The sequence below is a fragment of the Mauremys reevesii genome, linkage group 3 (assembly GCF_016161935.1).
Source record: "Mauremys reevesii isolate NIE-2019 linkage group 3, ASM1616193v1, whole genome shotgun sequence".
Lineage (NCBI taxonomy): Eukaryota > Metazoa > Chordata > Testudines > Geoemydidae > Mauremys > Mauremys reevesii.
This window is the reverse complement of record NC_052625.1, coordinates 203,050,226-203,073,200: the sequence shown is the minus strand read 5'-3', so window position 1 is coordinate 203,073,200 and position 22,975 is coordinate 203,050,226. Positions and strand designations below refer to the sequence as shown.

Genomic DNA, 22,975 nt, shown 5'->3' with positions numbered 1-22,975 from the left:
TTACCAGCCTCCCGGGGGTGTCCCGAGCCTTAATTAATATTTGTAAAGTATCTCAGGATCTGGGGATGAGGGCACTACTCATATTATTCTAGAGAGAGGCTCTCTTCATTCAGCAGAGATTAGCCTTGGCTTTCAGAGAGGAGAAGAGGGTAAAAAACAAAAGAAACTCCAGTCCATTTCACTCAGAGTTAGAAAGAGTTCACATGAAAGGAAGACATAGGCTGGCCGAGTGAGTCCCACCTGGATAGAGCGTGTCACAAAGCAGTCCAGTGAGCTGCCAAGACAACCATGGATACAAGAATACAATTAACGTACATTTCATGTCCTGGCTCCTTAAAGATCCTAGATTTGGTAGCCTTGGTCACACGCAGCAACGACCATATCGCTCTGTAAGGGGGAAAAACCATGAGCATCAAAGGAAGAGACTCTCCAAGCAAAGATTTCTAGTACGAGCAGAAAATAATCTGCAGATGGCGGCTCTATTTGCACGGGTCGCCGCCCTGCCTGAATGTTAAGATGATGCAGATGAAAAAAAATGCACCCTCAGACACAACGGACAGAGTGAACAGGCGATCAGCTGCTGAATACATCAATGCACCAAGTCTCTTTGTAAAAGGAAACTAGGAAATGTATTGCACAGCCTTGAATATGAACACCCAAAGACGCAGAGGAGAGAGCCAGAGAGCCCCACACAGCCAGAAGAAATGAGTTACTCTTCAATAGACTTTAACCTTCTACCTTCAGAAATACTAAAGATTTACACAGCGGTAAAAATCCGTCCGCGCACTGGTGCCAAGTGCCAGCGCAGAACTGCTGATCAACGGAGTGCCACAGCAGCAGAGATCTTCGCCCACTACAACGGGTCCGTCTGCAAGCAGAGACAGTTAGCCGCAATGCAGGCAGCGAGTCTGAGATGCCTCTGTGCTAATAAGACACCCGTGGAAGCCCCCTCCCCACCCCCAAAAGGGTGGATGGGGTGTAAATGAAAGATGCACTGTATACAACATGCAAAGCCAGCTACAGACATCTACCTGCAGGGGAAGAAGTGAAGAGAAAACTGCAGTAGATATAGGGGGACCAGACAGCAAATATGAAACAATTGGGACAGAGGGTGGGGGTAATAGGAGCCTATATAAGAAAAGACCCAAAAATCGAGACTGTCCCTATAAAATCGGGACATCTGGTCACCCTAAGTAGATAGCCAGTTACCCCACAGAGACAGACACCCCTCTGCTGTCCTGCACTCCCCAAGGGGGCCAGGCTTAGTTCATGCAGTTGCCTCTCGGGTCTGCAGCAAAAGGGTGGATTCTGGTGCTAATGCCAAGGCCACGGAATCGGGGAGCACGTGGGGTCCTGGTCACCGCACATAAGGAAGGTGTGCGTTTGACAAGCTGGTACCAGGCCTGATTCTGCTCTCACTTACCCCAGTATTAGACCAGTGTCGCTCCACTGAAAACACTTCTATTCACACTGGTGTGGAACCCAGTGGGACTGAGCCCAACTGTGTGTACTTAAAAACTGGTGTCCTGAGCCAGATTACAGTATTTGAACGTTTGTTTTGGGGACAACTGAACACAGGGGTGGCCCAGAGGACCACATGGAACTCAGAAAGTCCTGGTGTGTGATCGACACCTGCTGCCTGCCAGTAACTGCTGGGTTCTATTGCAGGCGAGTTAAAAAAATCAGCAATTTGTAGAGAATTATAAAGGAAAAACACAAGTGCAAGTAGATCAGATCAGATCACGGGGCTACTAGCATGACCCACCATTGCAGAAGGATTCTGAAATAAGAACTATAACCTCATTTTACAAGGCAGGAGATCAGCAAACACAAACTCAACTCTGCAGATCTCCCGTGGCTGTTTATTCTGAACCGGCAATTCGTTGCTTTTGAGTTTAGGTCAGAGCACGACGCCGGTCTGAAGAAGCATGGCAATTCCAACTGGTGATCGCCTGAGCTTGATTTCAGGGATTAGAGAAAGACTTGAGATCTGCCCTTCTGCATGGAATTAACTGATGCACCAAGTCAATTCCATGCCTGTACCACGGGGGGAGAGGGGGGGGTTGGGGGGGGAGAGGGGGGTAAACAGTGCCCAGAAAGTCTGGCATCAGATGTCACACTTTCTTCAAGTCGTTCTTCTGGGTAGCATGCAGAGCCCCGTTAGCAGCCATCAGGCAGAGCTTTAGGGTATCTTGTCAGTAATGATGGCTCATGCCTAGCAGGCTTTTTCAACTTTTTCACTTCTCAGGAGCACCTCTCTGCCTCCTCTTCCCCAGAGGATGAAAGCCAAACTGAACTTCCCACTGCACCATGGCGTTAAGATCCATTCGTCAGTCGTGGCTTTGCTCCCGAGACAAAGAGAATGAATCTCTCCATTATTTCAAAGAGCGATCCCTTCTGCACTCTTCCAGCACTTGGCAACTCTAAATCAGAGCAGCTGTCTAGTCTTAGCAACTGATCTGCTACCAAACGGATAGGTTTGTAAACAACGCAAGTCCCAGACATGGCACTACATAAAAGACAGATGGAGAAAGAGAACATAGAATCCAGTCAACTGGCTGAGCCAAAAAAATTGCAACATAAAGGGAACAAATGAAATACAGTGTCTCTTCCTTGAATAGGTCCCATTCTATATTGCCCCAAAAAGAAATGTTAATCTGAGCCCTATAACAAGGTAATAATTGGTACCTGGGGGGGAAATCTTACAACCACAGAACCACAGAAATGTAGGACTGGAAGGGACCTCAATACGTCATCTAGTCCAATCCCCTGCACTGAGGCAGGACCAAGTATTATCTAGACCATCCCTGACAGGTATTTATCAAACGGGTTCTTATAAACCTCCAATGACAGAGATTCCACAACTGCCCTGGGCAATTTATTCCAGTGCTTAACCACCCTGACAGTTAGGAAGTTTTTCCTAATGTCCAACCTAAACGGCCCTTGCTGCAGTTTAAGCCCATTGCTTCTTGTCCTGTCCTCAGATGTTAAAGGAGAACAATTTATCACACTTCTCTTTACAACAACCTTTTACACTCTTGAAGACTTATCACATCCCCTCTCAGTCTTCTCTTCTCCAGTCTAAACAAATCCAATTTTTTTTTAATCTTCCCTCATAGGTTTCCTGGACCTTTTATCGTTTTTGTTGCTCTCCTCTGGACTCTGTCCAATTTGTCCACATCTTTCCTGAAATGTGGCACCCAGAACGGGACACAGTGCCCCAGCTGAGGTCTTACCAGTGCTGAGCAGAGTGGAAGAATTACTTCTTGCATCTTGCTTACAACCCTCCTGCTACTACAATGGTTATGTGAAAAGCAAATTGTGGGCCCAAGTCACCTCCTCTTCCATGCATCTTGCCTCCTCATTGCTGCCAGTGCGAAGTGAGCATAAAATACTACCTGTGCTCCTCCCTTCCGCACTTTGCAAAGTGGTGGATGGTTACCTAATAGCCAGGAGGTGGAGAAGCCGTCCTATGGCTTTATTAAGCAGGGATTTTGATGACCATTTACATATATAGTGGCCAGGCGAAGGGGCAGTGTGGTTTGGTGTGATTCATGAGGAATGTACCACCGGAGCCAGGGGTACAGTCTGATGGAACTCCGTCTGCACAGAGGCGCATGGGAAAAGGAACAGGCTCGACAGAGCCAGTCGGACTTTGGGCTCCATGAACAATTAAAGAATTAGAAAATGCCTTAAAGTGATTGAACTCCTTGAGCCTATTTAGCTAAACAAAGAGAAGGTTAAGTCTGTAAGTACATACATGGGGAACAGAAATTTGATAACAGAGGGTTCTTTAAGAGGCATAGCAAGATCTAATGGCTGGAAGCTGAAGCTTCAGACTAGAAATAAGGTGCGCATTTTTAACAGCGAGGGTAATTAACCATTGCAACAACTGGGGGATTCTCCATCACTGGCATTTTTTTAAAACCAGGATTGTATGTTTTTCTAAAACATAACTCAAACAGGGATTAATTCAGGGCAGTTCTCTGGCCTGTGTTACGCAGGAGGGCAGACTGGATGATCACAATGGTCCCGTCTGACCTTGGACCCTACGAAGGCCACAAGTGTCCATGATTCAGGATAAACCAGAAATGAGGAAACTCAGGTTTCATTTAAAAAAAAAATTAAAGGGTTACTTGTAGCCTTTTCCCTGAGCAGAGTCTTGGAAAAGTGACTGATAGAACCTTCCCCACCTCATCTCTTGCTGCAGGAGCGGAGCCCTGCTGGCGTGTTGCTGTTAGCCCTGGTGGCCGGTTTCTAACAGCTCAGACACTTGGTATGTAAAATGAAGCCGTTAAGAGCCTGTGGTGTAACCCGGCATCAAATCACCCACCGACCCACAAAATCCTGGAGCCTGTCCAAGCACAGTGCTCTAGCAATGGTGGGCAGGAATCAGATGTGTTTTGCAGTCCTGCTCATCACTGCTATGGATGGCTTTGGATAAGCAGCAGCTGTTGCAAGCCTCTTACGGCTTCTAGCTACTACAGGGAGAGGTGCTTTGGAAAGCCATAGGCATGGATGAATGGGTACTTTGAGCTTGGTGCAACTCCATGCTCCGGGGCTGGAGCACCCACGGGGAAAAATTGGTGGGTGCTCAGCACCCACCGGCAGCTCTCCTCCCCGCCCTCCCTACTCCAGCTCACCTCCACCTCCTCCCCTGAGCGCGTTGCATGCCCGGTTTTTCCCCCTAGCTCCCAGCGCTTGCGCCGCGAAACAGCAGTTTTGCATGGCTGGCAGGGAAAGGGAAGGAGGGGGAATGCAGCGCGCTCAAGGAAGAAGTGGGGCTGGGGTGGGGATTTGGGGAAGGGGTTCAATAGGGGCAGGGAGGGGGTGGAGTTGGGGCAGCAACTTTGGGGAAGGGGTTGGGATGCAGGTGGGGCAGAGGCAGGGGGGCACAAGCACCCACTGGCGCCAGAGAAAGTTGGTGCCTATACACAGTGGTGCAATTCCTTGTCTCGCACCATGTGTAGGTCCACAGGTAACACGATGCCATCATCTAGGTGTAACCTGATGGGTGTGTAGCTGCCCAGGCAACAGAGAACACAGTAGTTTGAGTGTGCCCCAGGACATACGTCTATTTCAGTGCTCAGTGCGCCGATTCATCCCATTAGCTTCATTCAGTCTTTGCCTGGACCTTCTCCCGTATGTTCTGGGCCCTCACTCTTTATGCACACAGTGTAATTATCGCTGAGAGTCAGTGTCATGCTGCCCCTTACCCATATCGGTGCCTGCCCACATCTCGGATCAGCCTCTCCGAAAGGTACGCGCCGATGCGGTCCAGCTTCTCCGGCGCAGACAGTGCGTAGAAGGTCAGCTTCTCCATGTTGGTTTTTACCAGCCCATCCTGGAAAACAGACCCACACGAGGTTTGATCTCCTTTGCATTTCAAAAGGCAACTCCCAAGGAACGGCACAGGGAAGGGGCTACGGAGCTTTCGGCCTCCAGGTTGAAATCGAGAGCACTGGAAGTCACGCGAATTGCCACACTGGATCAGACCAACGGTCTAATTAATCAATTAGCGTCTCATAGCTCGGACGCTGGCCAGATTCTTGAGGATTCAGAGGAAGGTGCCAGAAACCCTACAGTCAGCTGTCAGTATCCGTTAGCTTTGAGGCGTCTGCTGTCCAGCAGCCTATGTGAAATGAGTGGAGGAGTCACTGTAGTTCCCAGCACGCACTTCACAGCTGGCACAAGCTGGCAGCCTCAGTCCAGAGTCAAAGGACTGACTAGATGAAGGCTGAACTAGCTGCATAGTTCAGGGTCATGCCTGAAGCACCCTGGTGAGGAACTGGTGGCTGTGGAACCTGGGCTGGGAATAAACAGAGACCTCTGCCTCCAGGGCTGACAACCCGCCAGCTTGCATCAGCATTCAATTCACTTCACTCTAGCTAAAGAAACGCAGCCCGTCTGTTAGATTTCACTTCCGCTGTTGCCCCTTTTGCCCCCAAGGTTTATCTCCAGCTGTGGCAAACCACACACTTTTTGCATGGATGGGAGCTACTCGGTGCTGAGCTCAGGCCACCTATTCAGGTGCCGTATGTGGGGCACTTGGAGCTCCTCAGATGGGAGATGCTGTAGAAATGCAAGGTCTCACCACTTCACCATCTTCCAAAGAGGATCTTTAGAACCAAGTGATCTTCAGCAACAAAGGTGGAAGATACTAGGCCTGATTCTGCCTTGTGCAGTTTACACCTGCTGGGGTTGCATAAGCAGCCTGGGATAATTACCTGCCTTTTCAGCACAAGTATCAGTCTCCCAGCTCTCTTTGAAGATACTGTTGCCATCCTATTATGAGACCACCAGCCACGCATCCCAGGTTCAATTCCTACTCGCGTCTGGTGGCATTCGCGTGCATGTGGTCACAATTAGTTATCCAGGGATGCTGCTAGCTTGCATCTTGTTCTCCCACCCATCCATGGCATTTAGCATACATCTATTTTATAGACACCAACAGCAGAACATCTCTTTAGGGAAAAGAAAAATTTCATCTGTTCCTCCAGACAAAATTATACTGTAACGTATTAAAGGAGCCGTTAGTTCTTCATTCTACCAGATCACGAAGTTGTTGAGATAAAAAACCATCTCTTAGCGGGACGATGACAGCATCTTCAAAGAGAGCTGGGGGATTGGCACTTTCACTGAGTGGGCAGGTAATTATCCCAGAAAGCTGCTTATGTGTCATGGAAAGCTTTGAAAAACAGTTTTCTTTAGAAATCATTCTGTTCCCATGTGAGATGTTTTCAACATTCCTCCTCCCTTATTCTGTACTGCCAAGGACTTCAGCATGAAAACAGGAGTCTTGAATCTGGAGACGCTTCTGCCACTACTGCTTCCCTGTTTATGTCCTCACCCATCCACCTGTGACATCATCCACTAGATAAACAAGGTCAGGGCGGGAATATCTTTTATTGGACCAACTTTTGTGGATGAGAGAGAGAGGCTTTTGAGCTTACACAGAGCTCTTCTCCAAGTCTGGGAAACATACTCAAAGTGTCACAGCTAAACACAAGGAGGAACAGACGTCAAACAAAGATTTTATGTCATAATGTGGGAAATATGCAACCGATGTGAGATGCTTTTTAACTTGGCAGTGATGTGTATTCCCGGCTCTGTTGTCTACTGTTTAGGACAGTCCTGGGAGCCAGGAGTCCTAGGTGCCTTCTATTCACGGCTCTGCCACTGAGTGAGTTTGAGACAAGTCACTAGCAGCCAGTACTTCCAAATTAGGGGACAAATGGTGCTATGGACGTGCGAATGATTGCAATTAACTCAAGTTAACGAACGTGATCATAAACACTAGGCTAACACTCCTCTAATGTTTGTGGCAGGACTCAGCCTGGGGTAAACTACACACACCTGTTTCTTGAAACAAATATTTGGGGAATGTTTAGACTAGCATTTACAGCTGTGGTCACCACCTTGAGCTGATGGCAAATCTAATTAAACCCTAGTCTAGACAAACCCAGAGAGGCCATTATAGCTCAGGTGCAGGGCTGGCTTTAGGCAATTCCACCGATTCCCGGGATTCGGGCCCCGCAGTGTCCAGAAGAGGGGCCCCACACCCTCCACTGAAGTGCCGCCAGAAACAGCGGCACCCGATTGAGCTGCCGCCGCTTTCTTTGGCAGCAGCTCAACCACTGCCACGGTCTTCGGTGGCATTTCGGCGGCAGCTCTTTCCAATCGGGCCCCGCACGTCCTAAAGCCGGCCCGGCTCAGGTGGTAGGGGCTTGGGATTTTGGTACTAACACAAAATGCTTCTAACAAAAATTAAGGGCATATTACAGAAAATGAAACCCTCCTTGTACGACCCAGAGAGCCTTAAAAGTCACCTCTTCTACCACAGTATTTCCTGGCGTGCAGGTGAATACCACTGAATGACAGTGAGTTCCTGCAATCCCACACACAGGAGAAACGTGAAAACTCGGACTGGTTCCAGCAAGCAGGGGGCTAAGTTATTGGGCTTGAAGTAAAACAGGAAGCTCATTTACCTCTGGGTCCTCCGGAAAGATATTGTCAACTAGCCTCTTGTAACGGGGACGCAACGCGCCACAGCAGCCGCACACACCTGGAAAAGAAAGGAAAAGCCATTCAGCAACGCAGCAGGGCCGTGGTCCTCCTCATTACGTGTCCTTCGTCAAGAGCCAACGATGTGCTCGGATCAGAGAAGATTCCAGGGAGAAGCATGTTTGACAGAAAACTCGTACCCCGCTAACAAAAAACCAACCAACCACCACTCATAGCATTACTCAGCGACTGCTCAGGGCCACGAGTGCCTGCAAAGGGATGAATCACAAAGATTAACGCCACAGTAAAGTGTCATGACTGAGAAGACGAGGGAAACGCTGGAAGCCCCATGCAGAGCAGGAGGGAGCTCTCTGAATTGTTGTTTTACGAATATCCTAGGCCCTGCAGTTTACCTACTGGATACGATCCTGCCTGACTGCAGGGAGTTAAATCACAGAAGGCCCCTGGGGGAAAACAAGCAGGTAACGAAACAATGACAGATATTGTGAGAGAGAATACCCAGGATCTGTAAGGGAATGATGGGGAAACCATTAATTGCCCACCTGCCTGGCTCCAAACAAACTAGCAGGTTAAATCTTCCCCAGGCCCAGCTTAGGATCAAAGGGGCACTATACCATTAAGGACCCTGGCCTAGAGAGGAGTTGGGGAGTAAGGCGCAGTGGGCAGCACCAGCTGGAGATGAGTCTCTGACACAGAGACACTGGGAGAACATGGCTGGGGCAGCCTGTCTCACCAGGGCCATGAGTCAGGTGTCCAGGCTGAGTGGAATTTGCCCATCACTTGCAAAGAAAGACTAAAGTTTTGGGAAGACCCAGACAGACAGGTCTCTTGTTGATCAATCCCTTTCCCCTGCTTGCTATGTACCCCTGGGTGAATAAACAACACTTGTCTTTAAAGAACCTGTTTTTGAGTCGCTTTGATCAGCTGCTGCCACAGAAAACGTGGCGGAAAACGTCTCACAGTTGTACACGAGGCAGATTCTGACTGCGGCAACAATGTGACCTGAGATCCTCTTACATTGTTAGGCACAGAAGGTTGCACCTGAGGTCACTCACAAAGCAATTTCCCTTCGGCTGCAGGGATGCCTGCGATTTGACCAGGACCTGAATTTCATGAGCTGCATATTCGTTGCAAATCAGCTGAAGTAGTAAAGCTAAAAGCTACAACCGCTTCAGCCAGGAAAACTGGGGATGGGGGTTGGGGAGGACAAGTGCCGAGGCATTTGTGGTCCTAGCTAGTGAAGCACTCTTCCTGGTAGAGAAGAGACAGGGTTCACGTGTGATGACTGGACACAGGCTGTCCTCAGGGTCGTCTCTGGATCGCTTGCCCCTCAGTGACCCTCACAGCTCATGCCACCTGCTGTCATTACACAGAGCCCCTCCCGCCCACCCCCCCAAGTCCTGGCCTGGCCTCAGAGGAGATGGAAGGGATGCTGACTGTCCTGGAACTCACTTCCCACTTGGGCCAAGAGAGTCCGCATTTGTTGGTTTGCAAAGGTTATGTATTTTTCCAGGCTTACCTGGGGAGGACGGGGGTTAAATGGGATTAGAGCCGAGGACTTCATTCACTCCCCATAGAGGTATTACCGATGCCACAGAAGAAAATGCACCCAACCAGAAATGGAGCAAGCAACTCATTACATAGGGTTAAGTAAATCAATATTTACACAAAATGATGGGCAACAGAGCACCAGATCATTGGGCCTAGCACCAAAATGCTGGTGTGTAATCAGATAGCCTCATCCAACAGGTGCCCACCCTTATTACAAAAAAAAAGTCATCTGCTGTCCAACCATACTGGTCAGGAGTTTGGTTGGTCCTTTACTATTGACAGCATGTATTACAGAATCAGTGATAGACAGAACAGAATACAACCCATTGAAATTACAGAGGGGATGGACCGATTAGTTCATCTAGTCCTTCCCCTCTCCACCCTCCCTGCCAATGTAGGACTCTTCCCTACGATATATTCTTGACCATCCAGAGGTCCCAATGGCATGCTGATGGAAGTGTCTCTCAAAGAGGTGAGCCATTACAATTTCACTAATGCATCAGTGCCAAAGGGACCCTGCACCAGATTAATCATCCATGCCAGCATTGGCTATTTCCCGAACAGAGGTCCAGTTAAACGGTACTGGGTCATCCCATAGAGTATTGTGGTCAGGCAGGAGCCATCTAAAGAGACCACAAAATCTAATCAAGGAACCATCTAAGGAGACCGCAAAACCAAGCTCGTTCAAGTCTTCTGACCTTCTGCTGTACCACAGGAAAGAGAGTAGACTTTAAATTACTGACTCCTCTCTTCCCTGCCCCCTCTGAAGATAGATCTGAGCACAGAGAAAGACAAACAGCAACATTAATGTACCCCCGTCTGACCTGTTTTGCAGCTTGCCTGTCAAAACATTTCTCTCTCTCGCTTTGTCTAAACATTGTACTCGAGTTGGTTGATAGTCATCACTCACATTCAGCTCTGTTCACTGAGTGATGAAGTTTCCATTGTTATTGCACAGGGTCTGCTCTGCAGAGAAAACAGGTACCCAGTTGCCTCAACGCACATGACCCCTTCCAGCCTTTTGTCTCTCCAAACAAGCTGCCTGCGGAAAGCAAGGTCAGGAACAACCTAAGCAAATACTGGCACTACAGTGAATTAAGGAACGAATTCCCGAGGAAGACGTCCAACATCTTCACAAGAACACGTTCAATTGTTTCTGCAGAACATGAGCAACTTGATAGGTGTCACCACAGAGAATTTTAAAAACACAAAGACCAATGTATTTACACACAAGACCTCACGAGCAGGAGATGAGATAGCTTGGAGGGGGGGAGGGAGAGGAAAGGAGGTGGCGCCTATGAAACCTAGTCTTCTAGGTCACCCGTCCCAATCTATTCCATTTCAGTGGTAGCCAAATGTTACAATCCGATGGCTGTTTGGAAAGTGATGGAAGTTTGGGGGGGAGGGTCTCGGTCCAGATCTAGTGAAGAAGCATCGACATGGCAAGAAACAACACAGGAAAAAGTCGCCCCGATACTATGCTTTACAGACAACAACGAATCCTCACAACACCCCTCAAGGTCGGTATTACTAAGAAAGAAAGGATGGGTCAGTGGTTAGAGTGCCTACCTGGAAGACCAAGTCCCTGCCCTTCCACAGACTTCACGTAGGACCTTGGGTGAGTCACTCAGTCTCTCTGTGCCAGTACAAGGGGGACCCTAGCACTGCCCTACCTCAGAGGAGAGTTGAGAGGATAAACGTATTAAAGACAGTGAGGCGATTAGACACCAAAGTGACAGGGGCCATGTAAGTCAGATTGTCTTAGACAAAGACTATGCCTGTTTTACAGATGGAGAAAGTAAGGCAGAGAGAGAAGCGCGATTCGCTGACGGTCACCAAGAGCCAGGGCCGGATCTGGGAGGGGCACCCGGGAGCCCTGTCTCCCAGTCCCCTTCCCTAGTGAAAAAACGACACCTCCTAGAACAGTGGGTCTCCAACTTCTTTACTGGTGACCCCTTTCACATCACAAGCCTCTGAGTGCGACCCCGCTAATAAATTAAACACACTTTTAAATATATTTAACACCATTATAAGTGCTGGAGGCAAGCGGGTTTGGGGTGGAGGTTGACAGCTCATGACCCTCCATGTAATGACCTCGCGAACCCCTGAGGGGTCCCGACCCCCCGTTTGAGAAGCCCTGTCCTACAACATCCCAACTGGCACTGTTCGGCCCCCGTGTTGACAATCCCAGGGACACAGGACAGAATGCTGAAGTCCTGAACTCACAGCATCTCTCAGTGTCCTGATCAGATTCCAATTTGGAGAATGAAGTTCCATCTTCTCAAATTTCCCCCTCCAGGCTCCGCTGAATACAGCATTATCCTTCACTTTCTGTCCTTAACTGTTGCTGCGCACGAACGAACAGCCGTCACAACACCCCACACAGGCTGCTAGACTGATTCCTTCGGGAGCCCTTCAGGATGAAAGATGTTATGGGAATGTAAGATTTTATTATGTCGGCACAGCCAGTTTTCACTGTCAAAAGTGCCTTTATTTGATGGGTGTTTCTTAGCCCACAGGAAGTACCACAACCCAGCTGATAATGTATGGAAGGACTTTAACAGTCAGTCAGCCGGCACTGCAAAATTATTCTTGAGGCAATCAATGGAGCAGCCAACCCACAACGTTAAATCGTTTACATTTATCAAATGCCCAGTGCTCGAAGAGCTCTGTATCCTTATTTTACACACACACACACACACACACACACACACACACACACAGCTGGCTCAGTAGACTCAAGGACACAGTCCTGCCCTAGGATAGAATGCTCCCCACTCCACCCACCTGGCTCCAGCTGACCCCACCCCTTCCACAAAAGCCTTTGAGGCTAGACAGTCCTTGCAGAGTGCTTTGATGGGCAACAAATCCAGGGCGGTGCCCCTTCCAGAGAGGAAGGCCTCACTGGACCACCAGCCCTTCCCCCATTTAAAAGGGGATTCTAGGAGTCTGAGCACCCGGTAGCAAACGCTGAGGGATCTCATGGAGAGAGATGGTGTCTCTGCAGAGCCAGGACTTACACCATTAACAGGTCAATGCCAATGCCTTAAATTTCATCTGATAAATCACTTGGAAGTCAGTGCAGACCACGGACACTGAGCATCAAATACTCCGAGCCACATGCAGGCTGCACTCCACACCAGCTGAAGTTTCCCAAAGGTTCTCCCAGCACAGCCCCAAGGGCACGTCATTTTCAGAGACTCATAGACTTTAAGGTCAGAAGGGACCATTATGATTGTCTAGTCTGATCTCCTGCACAACACAGGCCACAGAATCTCACCCACCCACTCCTTTATCAAACCCCTAACCTGTGTCTGAGCTACTGAAGTCCTCAAATCGTAGTTTAAAGACCTCAAGGTGCAGAGAATCTTCCAGCAAGTGACCCGTGCCCCATCCTGCAGAGGAAGGCGAAAAACCCCCCAAGGCCTCTGCCAATCTGCCCTGGAGGAAAATTCCTTCCTGACCCCAAACATGGCGATCAGCTAAACCCTGAGCATGTGGGCAAGACTCACCAGCCAGCACCCAGGAAAGAATTGTCTGTAGTAACTCAGATCCCACCCCATCTAACATCCCATCCCAGACCACTGGGCATACTTACCACTAGTAATCAAAGATCAATTAATTGCCAAAATTAGGCTATCCCATTATACCATCCCCTCCATAAACTTATCAAGCTTAGTCTTGAAGCCAGATATGTCTTTTTTGCCCCCACTGCTCCCCTTGGGAGGCTGTTCCAGAACTTCACTCCTCTGATGGTTGGAAACCTTCATCTAATTTCAAATCTAAACTTCCTGATGGCCAGTTTATATCCATTTGTTCTTGTGTCTACATTGGTACTGAGCTTAAATAATTCCTCTCCCTCCCTGGTATTTATCCCTCTTATATATTTAGAGAGAGCAATCATATCTCCCCTCAGCCTTCTTTTGGTTAGCTAAACAAGCCAAGCTCTTTGAGTCTCCTTTCATAAGACAGATTTTCCATTCCTCGGATCATCCTAGTAGCCCTTCTCTGTACCTGTTCCAGTTTGAATTCAATTGAAGAGTTTCCGTTCAGCACGTTCACGTCAGAGGTGTTTATTATACACCTGCTGGGCTGTAATCATTGGATATTATCAATGTCACACTTTGCTTCTTTGCACACTACAACACTCATGCTCGGTTTCTAAATGATTGGCAAGTGATAAAGGGATCATTTGGCCCTAGAAATTTGGCCTTGTACCATATCCAGGTCCTCAGAGTCTTGCTGTATCCCTCATGGCAGAGCAACTGATCATGGAGACAAGGTAATTTCACTGGTTTGGTGCCGTGAAAAAAAGAGGCTTTTGGGAATCATTCAGATCATTCCCATTTCCTTGGCTATGCTGAGCACGTGTTGTCTAGCGGCAGGAGCATGGGGGATTTAACACTTGTGGATTCTAGTCCCATCTCTCCAACTCATTGTGCCCCTTGATCAAGTCACTTCACTTCTCAGTCCCTCTGCATCTCCATCTGTGCTGCAACGGGGGCATTGCAGGGCTCAAGTGATTAATATTTGCAAAGTGCTTTGAGAGGTGCTATTGGTATTACAGATCAGGTATTTTGCCTACCTAAAATTCCCTTTGCTAGCTACACTATACTACAATTGTTTTCCAAGCAGCACTGTGTGTTATGCAGCTGCTGCCGTCCCCCCACAGAGGAGGCTGCATGTCAGCAGCAGCTGAAGTGACTGCTGTAAACATACTTTGTAAAACGCTCAGAAAGTTTGAAATGTAAGGGATCAATATATTTTCCCTTTGTTCCCCCGGCTTTTAGAAACAGGCCACTAGTGAGAACTAGCTTCTGATCACACTGGAACGCACGAAGTCATAGGCCACTCGCGCCAGCCCTTGGCTCAGGTGTTCCAGGATTTCATGGGCCTGTTTTGTTTCCTGGAAGCTGTTCGCTCGCTTTCTGAATGCATCGCCTCTGAGCAAATGCGGCCCTGTGAACAACAGCGCCTGCCAAAGCTACAGCCACGGCTGCCTGCAATCCCAAGGGTAACGAGACCAAAAAGCTCGCTCTGCTGCAGCAGTGTGAAACTGGCAGGGCTGGTGGTGAATGACTGAGTGCGACTCTCTTGGCCTTTGGACTTTTTGTACGCTCTTCCGACGAGCCCCTCGGTGCCCTTCCCACCATTGATTTTTGTAATTCTCCTTACAATTGCTCGCTTCCTCTCTCTCTGGCGTCTTCCTTCAGATGGAGTCATCGATTTCTCTTTCTTTCCAATACAAAGTACCTTTAATCTGGCCTCTTAATAAATTCTTGTTTCCTATTCACATTGAAACTGGTGTCTTATGATCTCTTAAAGCCTCCTAATAAATTCCCTTTGTCTCGGATCTCTGAGTGAAAACCTTCTTTCCATGATTTATCTCGTCTCCGCACTGACAATGTGCATCACTGACGCAGTCTGAGTCTCTGAGCTAGCTACAGAGCTGTGCCGATTCACACCAGCTGAGAATCTGGCCCTTTGACTTCACTGGAGTTACACCAGGGACGAAGCTGGCTCATCTGTTCACAAGCCCTTCCTCTACATGTGTCTAGAATCTCCAAGTCTCTTCCTGTAAATCATCCCATTAGCTCTGAATCTCCCCCACAGTCTCAACATACATTATCTCATCTCCATAAACGCGACTTCAGAGTATTTTTAGGTCTAATTCAGATTTCCCTCCTTCCCCCCCCCCCCATAAGCCCTGGGAGAGGCGCTAGTACAACAGAGCTGCAGCCTTGATTCAGGGCTGCTATTCATCGTGGGGAAGGAGGCTGAGCGGCAGATGCATCAAGGATCCCATTAATATTAACAGCATAATCATGTCTAATGCTTTCCCCGTCACCTGACATGACCTTCCTTTTGGAAACAGTACAAGAGTTCAAGATGCCTTTAAAGACCAGCAGCAGGCAGGACAAATGTTAGAAGCCCCCCAAACCTGCTCACGGGAAGGAAGAATAGCCTAGGTACAAACACTGAGCGGAGGAGGGGGAGGTTATTAATCAGGAAAAAACTTGGTAAATTTTGTTAACGTCCAAGAATAATAGATTCTCTCCCTCCTCCCCAGGGGCATCGAGAACTTGTGACATCCCCAGATGGAGGGACACAGCCAATGGGTCCCACTAGAATTCAATTAGCTCATTTTTAAATTTCTTTTAAGAGCCAAGCAGATCCATTGCTAGGATATTATTAATTATTCAGATTGTGGTAGCACCCAGAGGGTCCCCAATAGGGATCTGGGGGGAAGGGGGGTATTAAGCACTGCACGCACATACAGCAGAGACAGGCCAGGTCCCAGTCTTACACCGATTCAGCTCCAGTTCTACCGCGGTGGAAAACCCACCATAGGTTGGGGGGCGGGGAGAAATAAGTTGCAGTAGAGCAAAGTGGCTGCAACTTTTTCTCCACAAGGGAGCCCCAAAAAGTGAGCTGCCTAGATAAGGGGGTGCAGCCAGGTGCAGGATGCACTGCTAGAGCCCACTGCAAACCAGCTGCCCCTCCTAGGCAGCCCTGATCATTGTATGAAGTGGATTCTCCCTGCGAGGCAGGCTTGTGGCTGTCCCCTCCCTCACAAGCAGCTCCTGCCAATGCAGGCAACTACTGGCTTATATCCCTGGAGAGGAATCACTTCACCCACCACCACCGGTAGGCAGCTACTGAGGGTGGAGAGCATCTGGCAGGCAGAGCCAGGCACACAGCTTGCTACGAACCATGGGGTGGCCGGGCAGACCCCTATGGTCCCAAGAAGTGCCATGGGATCCCCCCCATGTAGAGCCGGCAGGATCCTGCCTTAGGAAGGCCCAGCCCCGTGAAGCGCATGGGACTCAGCAGACCTACCACAGAAGGACGAAGTCGGCAGCGCCGGCGACCGAACAGGCGGCTCCGCAGACCTCCCTCTCCCACCCGTTGGCATGAGGCCTGGTCCCCTCTGGCCTTCACTAGCAACCGCCTGCTCCCCCTGCCACCAGCACTGCTCCCCAACTCCTAACCCCTTCCCCTGGTACATGGCAGCCGCCCACTCCCAGAACGACTCTGGCTTCTGCCCCCCACCTCCCAGGCAGGCCCCAGGCCCAGCCCGTTCCCTCCACACCTCCCAGGCAAGTTCCAGGCCCCAGCTCCCTCTACCCTCCCTGGCAGGGGAGGGGGCTGCTCTCCAGGGATCCGTCCTCCTTCGCCCCCTTCCCACTGGGGCCGCCTTACCCAGCTGATGCCCCATTCCTGGGGGCAGGGAGGGCGAGGCCTTGGCTGCACAGGGCCTGCTCCCGCCAGCAGACTCTAGCAGGCGTAGCGGGTACTGTGGTCAGCGCCGGCGGCATGGAACAGCCGCCCTGCGATGCCGGGGCGGGCGCCTAGCAAACAGATGTGTCTGGAGAGAGCGCCACTTCCCAGGCCCTGCCAACCGGGACCAGATCTGAGCTCCGTTAGCCCCAGTCCCCCGTGTCACTGTGCTGCAGCCACGCCAAACTTCAGAGCAACACAGGGGATAAACTCAAGAGCTTCCCGCTCCAAAATCCCATGCCCGTCACTTGAGCTAGAGGGGAAATCTCCATTTGCAGTACAGGGCTTATGACAGTTCAGCATACCCAATCCCATCTCATGGCCTCCGTTATCCAAATCATCTCACACTCTTGACTGTGTTTATATCCTCACAACACCCCTGTGATGGGCACCATAGCACAGAGGGCAGGTTTGAAAAGCTCCCTACCACACTGCCCTGTCAATGTACTATGTAATTATTAGGTGACACTGCTGAATGCTCCACCACCCTTGCCATTTGGCTTCAGATACCATGGAGACAGGTGCAGGCTCACAGCCCAAATAGAATAAAATTCCACGCATAACCCTAGCAAGCATCCGCTCCTTCCCTCCCCTCCCCCGCAACATATTTGCGGGCCCCCTGTAGACAGGGATTTTTCACTGAGGATTTGATGAGTTCTCCCCAATGCACGCTGGTTTCTGTCGTGTCTCCGCAAAGCCAAAGAGAGTCCAAAAATTCACAGCAGGTCTTAAAAAGCCTGGAAGACAATAGTTATAATTCCACCCTCCCCTTGCTCTTCCCTCCTGCTGAGATAGACATGCTTGTATGCTGCCTGTATTGCCTGTAAAGCACAGGCATCACACTGGGGGGATGGCAGAGTCTCTTTTATTCTTTCATCTCAGGGGTATCCAAGCTTTCCCCACTGGGTAGGGGGGCTGCATTGGCATCTTGCCAGGATCAAGAGGGCTGAGCCTCATTTGCATAATCAGGCTTAGCCCTTATCTAGTGCTTGACTTGTTCAACACACTTCACAGACATTAACGAATTAATCCTCCCAAGCTACCTGTGAGATAAGTCAGTCTCTTCATCCCCATTTTGTAGATGGGGAAACTGAGGCATCAAGTGGCAAAGTGACTTGCCCAAGGCCATAGGACAAGTCAGCGGCAGAGCTGGGATCAGAACTCAGGCAATATTAGCTCCCAATTCTATGTTCAAGCCACTAGAGCACCTCCATGTGCAGATGGCACAGGGGGCCTTCACTGGATATCCTCCTTGCTAACGATGGGAACAGTCATTAGCAGGGCTGGCTCCAGGCACCAGCTAAGGAAGCAGGTGATTGTGGTGGCCAAAACAAAGGAGTGGCACTCCGTCCACTACTGGGACGGCACGGCCGGGTCTTCAGCAGGAATTCGGTGTCGGGTCCCTTAGTCCCTCTCTTCCTCTTTGAGCTGCCACTGAAGAGGAAGAGAAGGAATGAAGGACCCGCCGCCGAACTCCCGCCGAAGAATGAAGCGGCACGTTTGAGCTGCTGCTGAAGAGCCGCTGATTGGCTTCCCCCCCGCCCCCTCGCCACTTGGGGTGGCAGAAACCTGGAGCTGGCCCTGGCCATAAGCCATATTGTAAAAGCCCCTGGATCAGGTTTTGCCTGGTCCAACTTAACTTCAGACTTACAGGACATTGATCGATATTTGTCCATCCTCAACATCATTAAAACTCATTTTATAAATGAAGAGAAACTCCACAGACCCACTCGATAGGATCAAAAAATATATAAGGAATATAAACCACAGGTGTATGGCAAATATTTTCCTGCCTACTGAAAACTTCAGTTTATTAGTGACAATTTTCATCTGAAAACTAAATTTTTTCCCCAAAATCCCGAAAGTTTGATTCAGAAATGCCCACCCCAAGGCCTTATGGGAGATATAGTTCAGGTGCCCCAGGCCCCCATACTTCTCTACAGAACGGACTCCTTGGCCAAACTACATCTCCCATGATACACCATGGTCCACTTTCTAGTTGTGCTGCCATGGTGCATCATGGAAGATGTAATCCAGCTGGGTGACCCAACCCATAGGGGAAAATGGGGGTATGAGCCACCAAAACTACAACTCCCAAGAATCAGAGGGGTAGCCGTGTTAGTCTGGATCTGTAAAAGCAGCAAAGAGTCCTGTGGCACCTTATAGACTAACAGACGTTTTGGAGCATGAGCTTTCGTGGGTGAATACCCACTTCATCAGATGCATAGGAACTCCCAAGAGGCATCCAGGCAGCTTTTCCTATTGGAATTGCTGGGCCAAAAACTGAACATTTTGGCTAGTTTTTTGATTAAAGGTCAAATTTTCTGCAGAAAGTAATTTTTTTTTTTTTTTTGCAAAAAAAATTTTGTTGAGCCGAAAACCTCCGTTTTCCACTGAAAAACAGTTTTGATGGAAAATGTCCAGTGAGCTCTAATATAAACCCTAATGCTTCAGGTCACGAACTGAGAGGGGCTAGGAAGAAACTTCCCCCCCGAAGCACAGTGGAAATGTCCACAGCAAGGTTTTCATTTTGCGCCTTCCCCTGAAGCTGCTGGAAACAAGGCACAGGTCTAGATTAACCCCCGCTGTGATCCAGGTTGACAATTCCCGTGCTCCTTTCATTACAATCAGCAACAAGACTCGGGTGTTACATTTTCTCCTGTCATGGATCAGCCCCCAGGGCTAGGGGCACTGGCAGGACCCGAGTTTCATGCAAGCCAAGCTTCAGGCCTTTACAAAATAGTTAGAGAAATTGCTTTGTCGGGTTTGCTTTGTTAGCAGAGGATCAGCAACAACTGAAACACAAGAGCCTGCACAGAGGGGTGGGGGGATGGGGAGGGATATCGACCAGAAGCTTCTGCACAGAAAAGGCAAAGAAATCTCTATGAAAGGAGCTTCGCGGCCTCAGCAGCATCACCCCACGCAATGTTGTGAGGCCGATAAAGAGCTAACTACGCAGCATCTAGGCAGGTACAAAAAGTCTCCCCGTCCCAAACCTGATTTACTTGCGGCGTCCATCTGCCCAGGCTGGATCGTGAAGCCGTGATCGAGGACTGCAAATCTCTAGCCCTTGGGCAGAAACAAGAGACAGCAAGGACAGCCCATCTCCATCCTGTGTCACTCTGTACCAAGAGCCAAGGCACTCCGCCGTCAGCCAGAGCACAGTCACCTCACTGTGCCCAGGCTAACCATGCCTTAGCAGGAAGCTCTGTGCCCCGGCGCTCGCCTCCGGGAGGCGGCTGCCTGAGATTTGTCAACGTGCTGCCCACCAAATGGTGTCAGTGGTGTCTATTTAAAATCACCTTTTCCCAGTGAAAGAGGAAGGTGTTGTGTATTTGGTTGTCATGGTTTTTGTTCCTATGGCAACTGAGTTAGATTATTAGGGGATAGCCCAGCCGGTTTCGGCCAGTTGGGTGAGCTCTGTGTCTGTAAATAAAATGGTAGTTTTGTTAGCTGTCTGCTGTCTGGCCACAAGTGATTTCTTCCTAAACCGGCTGCCCCCAAGGATATAACAAGTGGTGACGATGGATGGGATTCCGGTGCTGTTCCAGTAACAGAAGGAAGTAGAAGTCAAGGTAAAGAACAAACAAACAAAAAAGCTGCTTGTTTGCACTGACTGTGAAAGTGAAACTAAAAATCATGGCTACTCTGACCAGGCCCCTGGAGCCTTTTGATGAGAATATAGAGCAGTGGCATGTGTATACTGAGCGTTTTGAGCTTTTTGTTATTGCAAATGACATTACAGAAGCGAAGAAGGTGCCAATATTCTTAAGTGTTGTAGGGGCTAAAGCCTACTCCCTGCTACGCAGCTTACTACACCCTGTTAAGCCAGCGACTAAATCTTACAGTGACATTGTGGAAATCCTAGGGTCCCATTTTTCCCCCAAACCACTGGTAATTGCTGAAAGATATAGGTTCTACAAAAGAGACCAAAAGGAAGATGAAACAGTTGTACAATTTGTAGCAATTTTAAAAAAGCTAGCAGAACACTGTGAATTTAAAGAGATGTTAAATGATGCCCTGAGTGACAGGTTAGTGTGTGGCCTCTACAGCGAAGCTATACAGAAGCGCCTACTGACAGAGGCTCAGCTTACCTTACAGAAGGCTGTTGATATTGCTGTCTCCATGGAACTGGCTACAAGGGAGGTGCAATACATCGGTGCATCCCCTAGGGTGCAAAAAGTGTCACAAGAACCGACCCACAAAACTGTGCAGAGTCAAGAATGTTACCGCTGTGGTAAGCCAGGTCACCAGGCATCAGAATGCTGGTGTAAGGACCTGGTGTGTCGACACTGTGGCAAAAAGGGACACACTGAGTGTGCCTGTAAACAAAAGAAAAAGAGGCCTGTGGTCTGGCCAACAAAAAGAGGAACCCTGCATACCCTAGAGCAGACCCAGGATGATCAAGGTGACACCTCATCGCAAGAGGAAGTGCCACTGCATGTTTTGTCTTTGGCAATGGGCTCACATGAATACTGGGTAACCCCGTTGTTAGAGGGCAAACCTATACACATGGAACTGGACACCGGTGCAGCCCTCTCGCTGGTCTCAGAGACTGTGTATAAAGAAAAGCTACAGCATCTTCCGCTTAAGGCAACAAAAACTGTTCTGAAGACGTATACGGAAGAAGCTGTGTCCATGCTGGGCACTATTGATGTTAAGGTGGAGCTCAATGGACAGGCTGCTAAATTGCCACTGTTTGTGGTGAGAGGTAACTACCCAGCCTTAATGGGTAGGTCTTGGCTTGGGAAGATTCAACTGAACTGGGCAGAAGTGCACCAGATGACTAAAGAAGAAACCAGTCTAACCCCTATACTAAGGAAACATGCTGCTGTTTTTGGAGATGATTTGGGAAGTATGAAGGGAATCACTGTGACATTGAACATTAAACCTGACAGTCCACCAAAATATCTGAAAGCCTGAACTGTGCCATCAGGCCGAAAGTCGAAGCGGACCTGGAGCACCTGGTCACCAATGGAGTCCTAATACCAGTTACCCATAGCTCATGGGCCACTCCTATCGTTCCAATAGTGAAGAAAGATGGCTCTCTCCGGATTTGCGGTGATTTTAAAGTCACTGTCAACCCAGTGTTGTGTGCAGAGCAATACCCGCTTCCCCGCATCGATGACCTCTTCGCAGGCCTGGCTGGGGGACAAAAGTTCAGTAAGATTGATCTGAGTCAAGCATATTTACAGATGCACATTGATGAAAAGTCCCAAGAGCTGTTGACTATTGTGACTCATAAGGGGCTTTATCGATACTATCGCCTACCCTTCGGAATAACGTCTGCTCCCGCCCTGTTCCAGAGGGCTATGGACCAGATCTTGTGTGGCTTGTCAGGAGTTCAGTGCTATCTGGATGATATCCTGGTCACTGGAAGAAATGAAGAGGATCACTTAAAGAATTTAGAGGCTACCCTACAAAGACTGGAAGAGTATGGCCTACGAGTTCGCAAAGACAAGTGTGAATTCTTTAAGCCCTCTGTTGAATATTTGGGACACATCATTGATTCTGCAGGTCTTCATAAGGCCCCTGCAAAAGTTAAAGCTATTGTGGAGGCTCCCCCACCTCGAAATGTAAGCCAGCTGCACTCGTTTCTAGGACTACTGAACTATTATGGAAAGTTCATCTCACAGTTAGCCACACTGCTAAAACCACTTGGGCAGAATAAGGCCTGGAAGTGGACTGAAGCCTGTGATGTTGCATTTAACAAAGCTAAGGATGCATTGCTAAATTCTGAAGTTCTAACGCACTTTGATCCATCCTTACCCCTACAATTGGCCTGCGATGCCTCCCCTTATAGAGTGGGAGCAGTCATGTCACACATTATGCCTTCGGGAGAAGAGAGACCTTTTGCTTTTGCTTCACGCACTCTAAGCAAAGCAGAAACTAACTACGCCCAAATCGAACGTGAGGCATTAGGAATTGTTTTTGGAATTCAGAAGTTTCATCAGTACCTGTTTGGGCGAAAAGTTTACTCTTCTCACAGACCATCGACCTCTGACATCAATTTTTGGACCCTACACAGGCATTCCCCCATTAGCTGCTAGTCGTATGCAACGTTGGGCATTGTTACTTTCAGCACACATATATGAAATCAAATATCGGAAATCCACTC

At 49.0% G+C, this 22,975-nt stretch overlaps 1 protein-coding gene across 10 annotated transcripts in view; it reads right to left on the bottom strand.

Moving 5' to 3' along the window:
* The window catches only part of EFR3B (EFR3 homolog B), a 172,133-nt gene that overhangs the window by 62,451 nt on the left and 86,707 nt on the right, over positions 1–22,975 (bottom strand). For 7 of the 10 annotated variants that reach the window (XM_039529185.1, XM_039529182.1, XM_039529183.1 and 4 more), the window contains 2 exons: positions 7,989–8,065; positions 5,217–5,344 (listed from right to left, as the gene is read on the bottom strand). In XM_039529185.1, the coding sequence (XP_039385119.1) occupies positions 5,217–5,344; positions 7,989–8,065 (205 nt within the window). Of the gene's footprint in view, positions 1–5,216; positions 5,345–7,988; positions 8,066–19,853; positions 20,164–22,975 lie in introns of those variants that run through there. The other 3 variants (XM_039529180.1, XM_039529181.1, XM_039529187.1) reach the window with 3 other exon arrangements.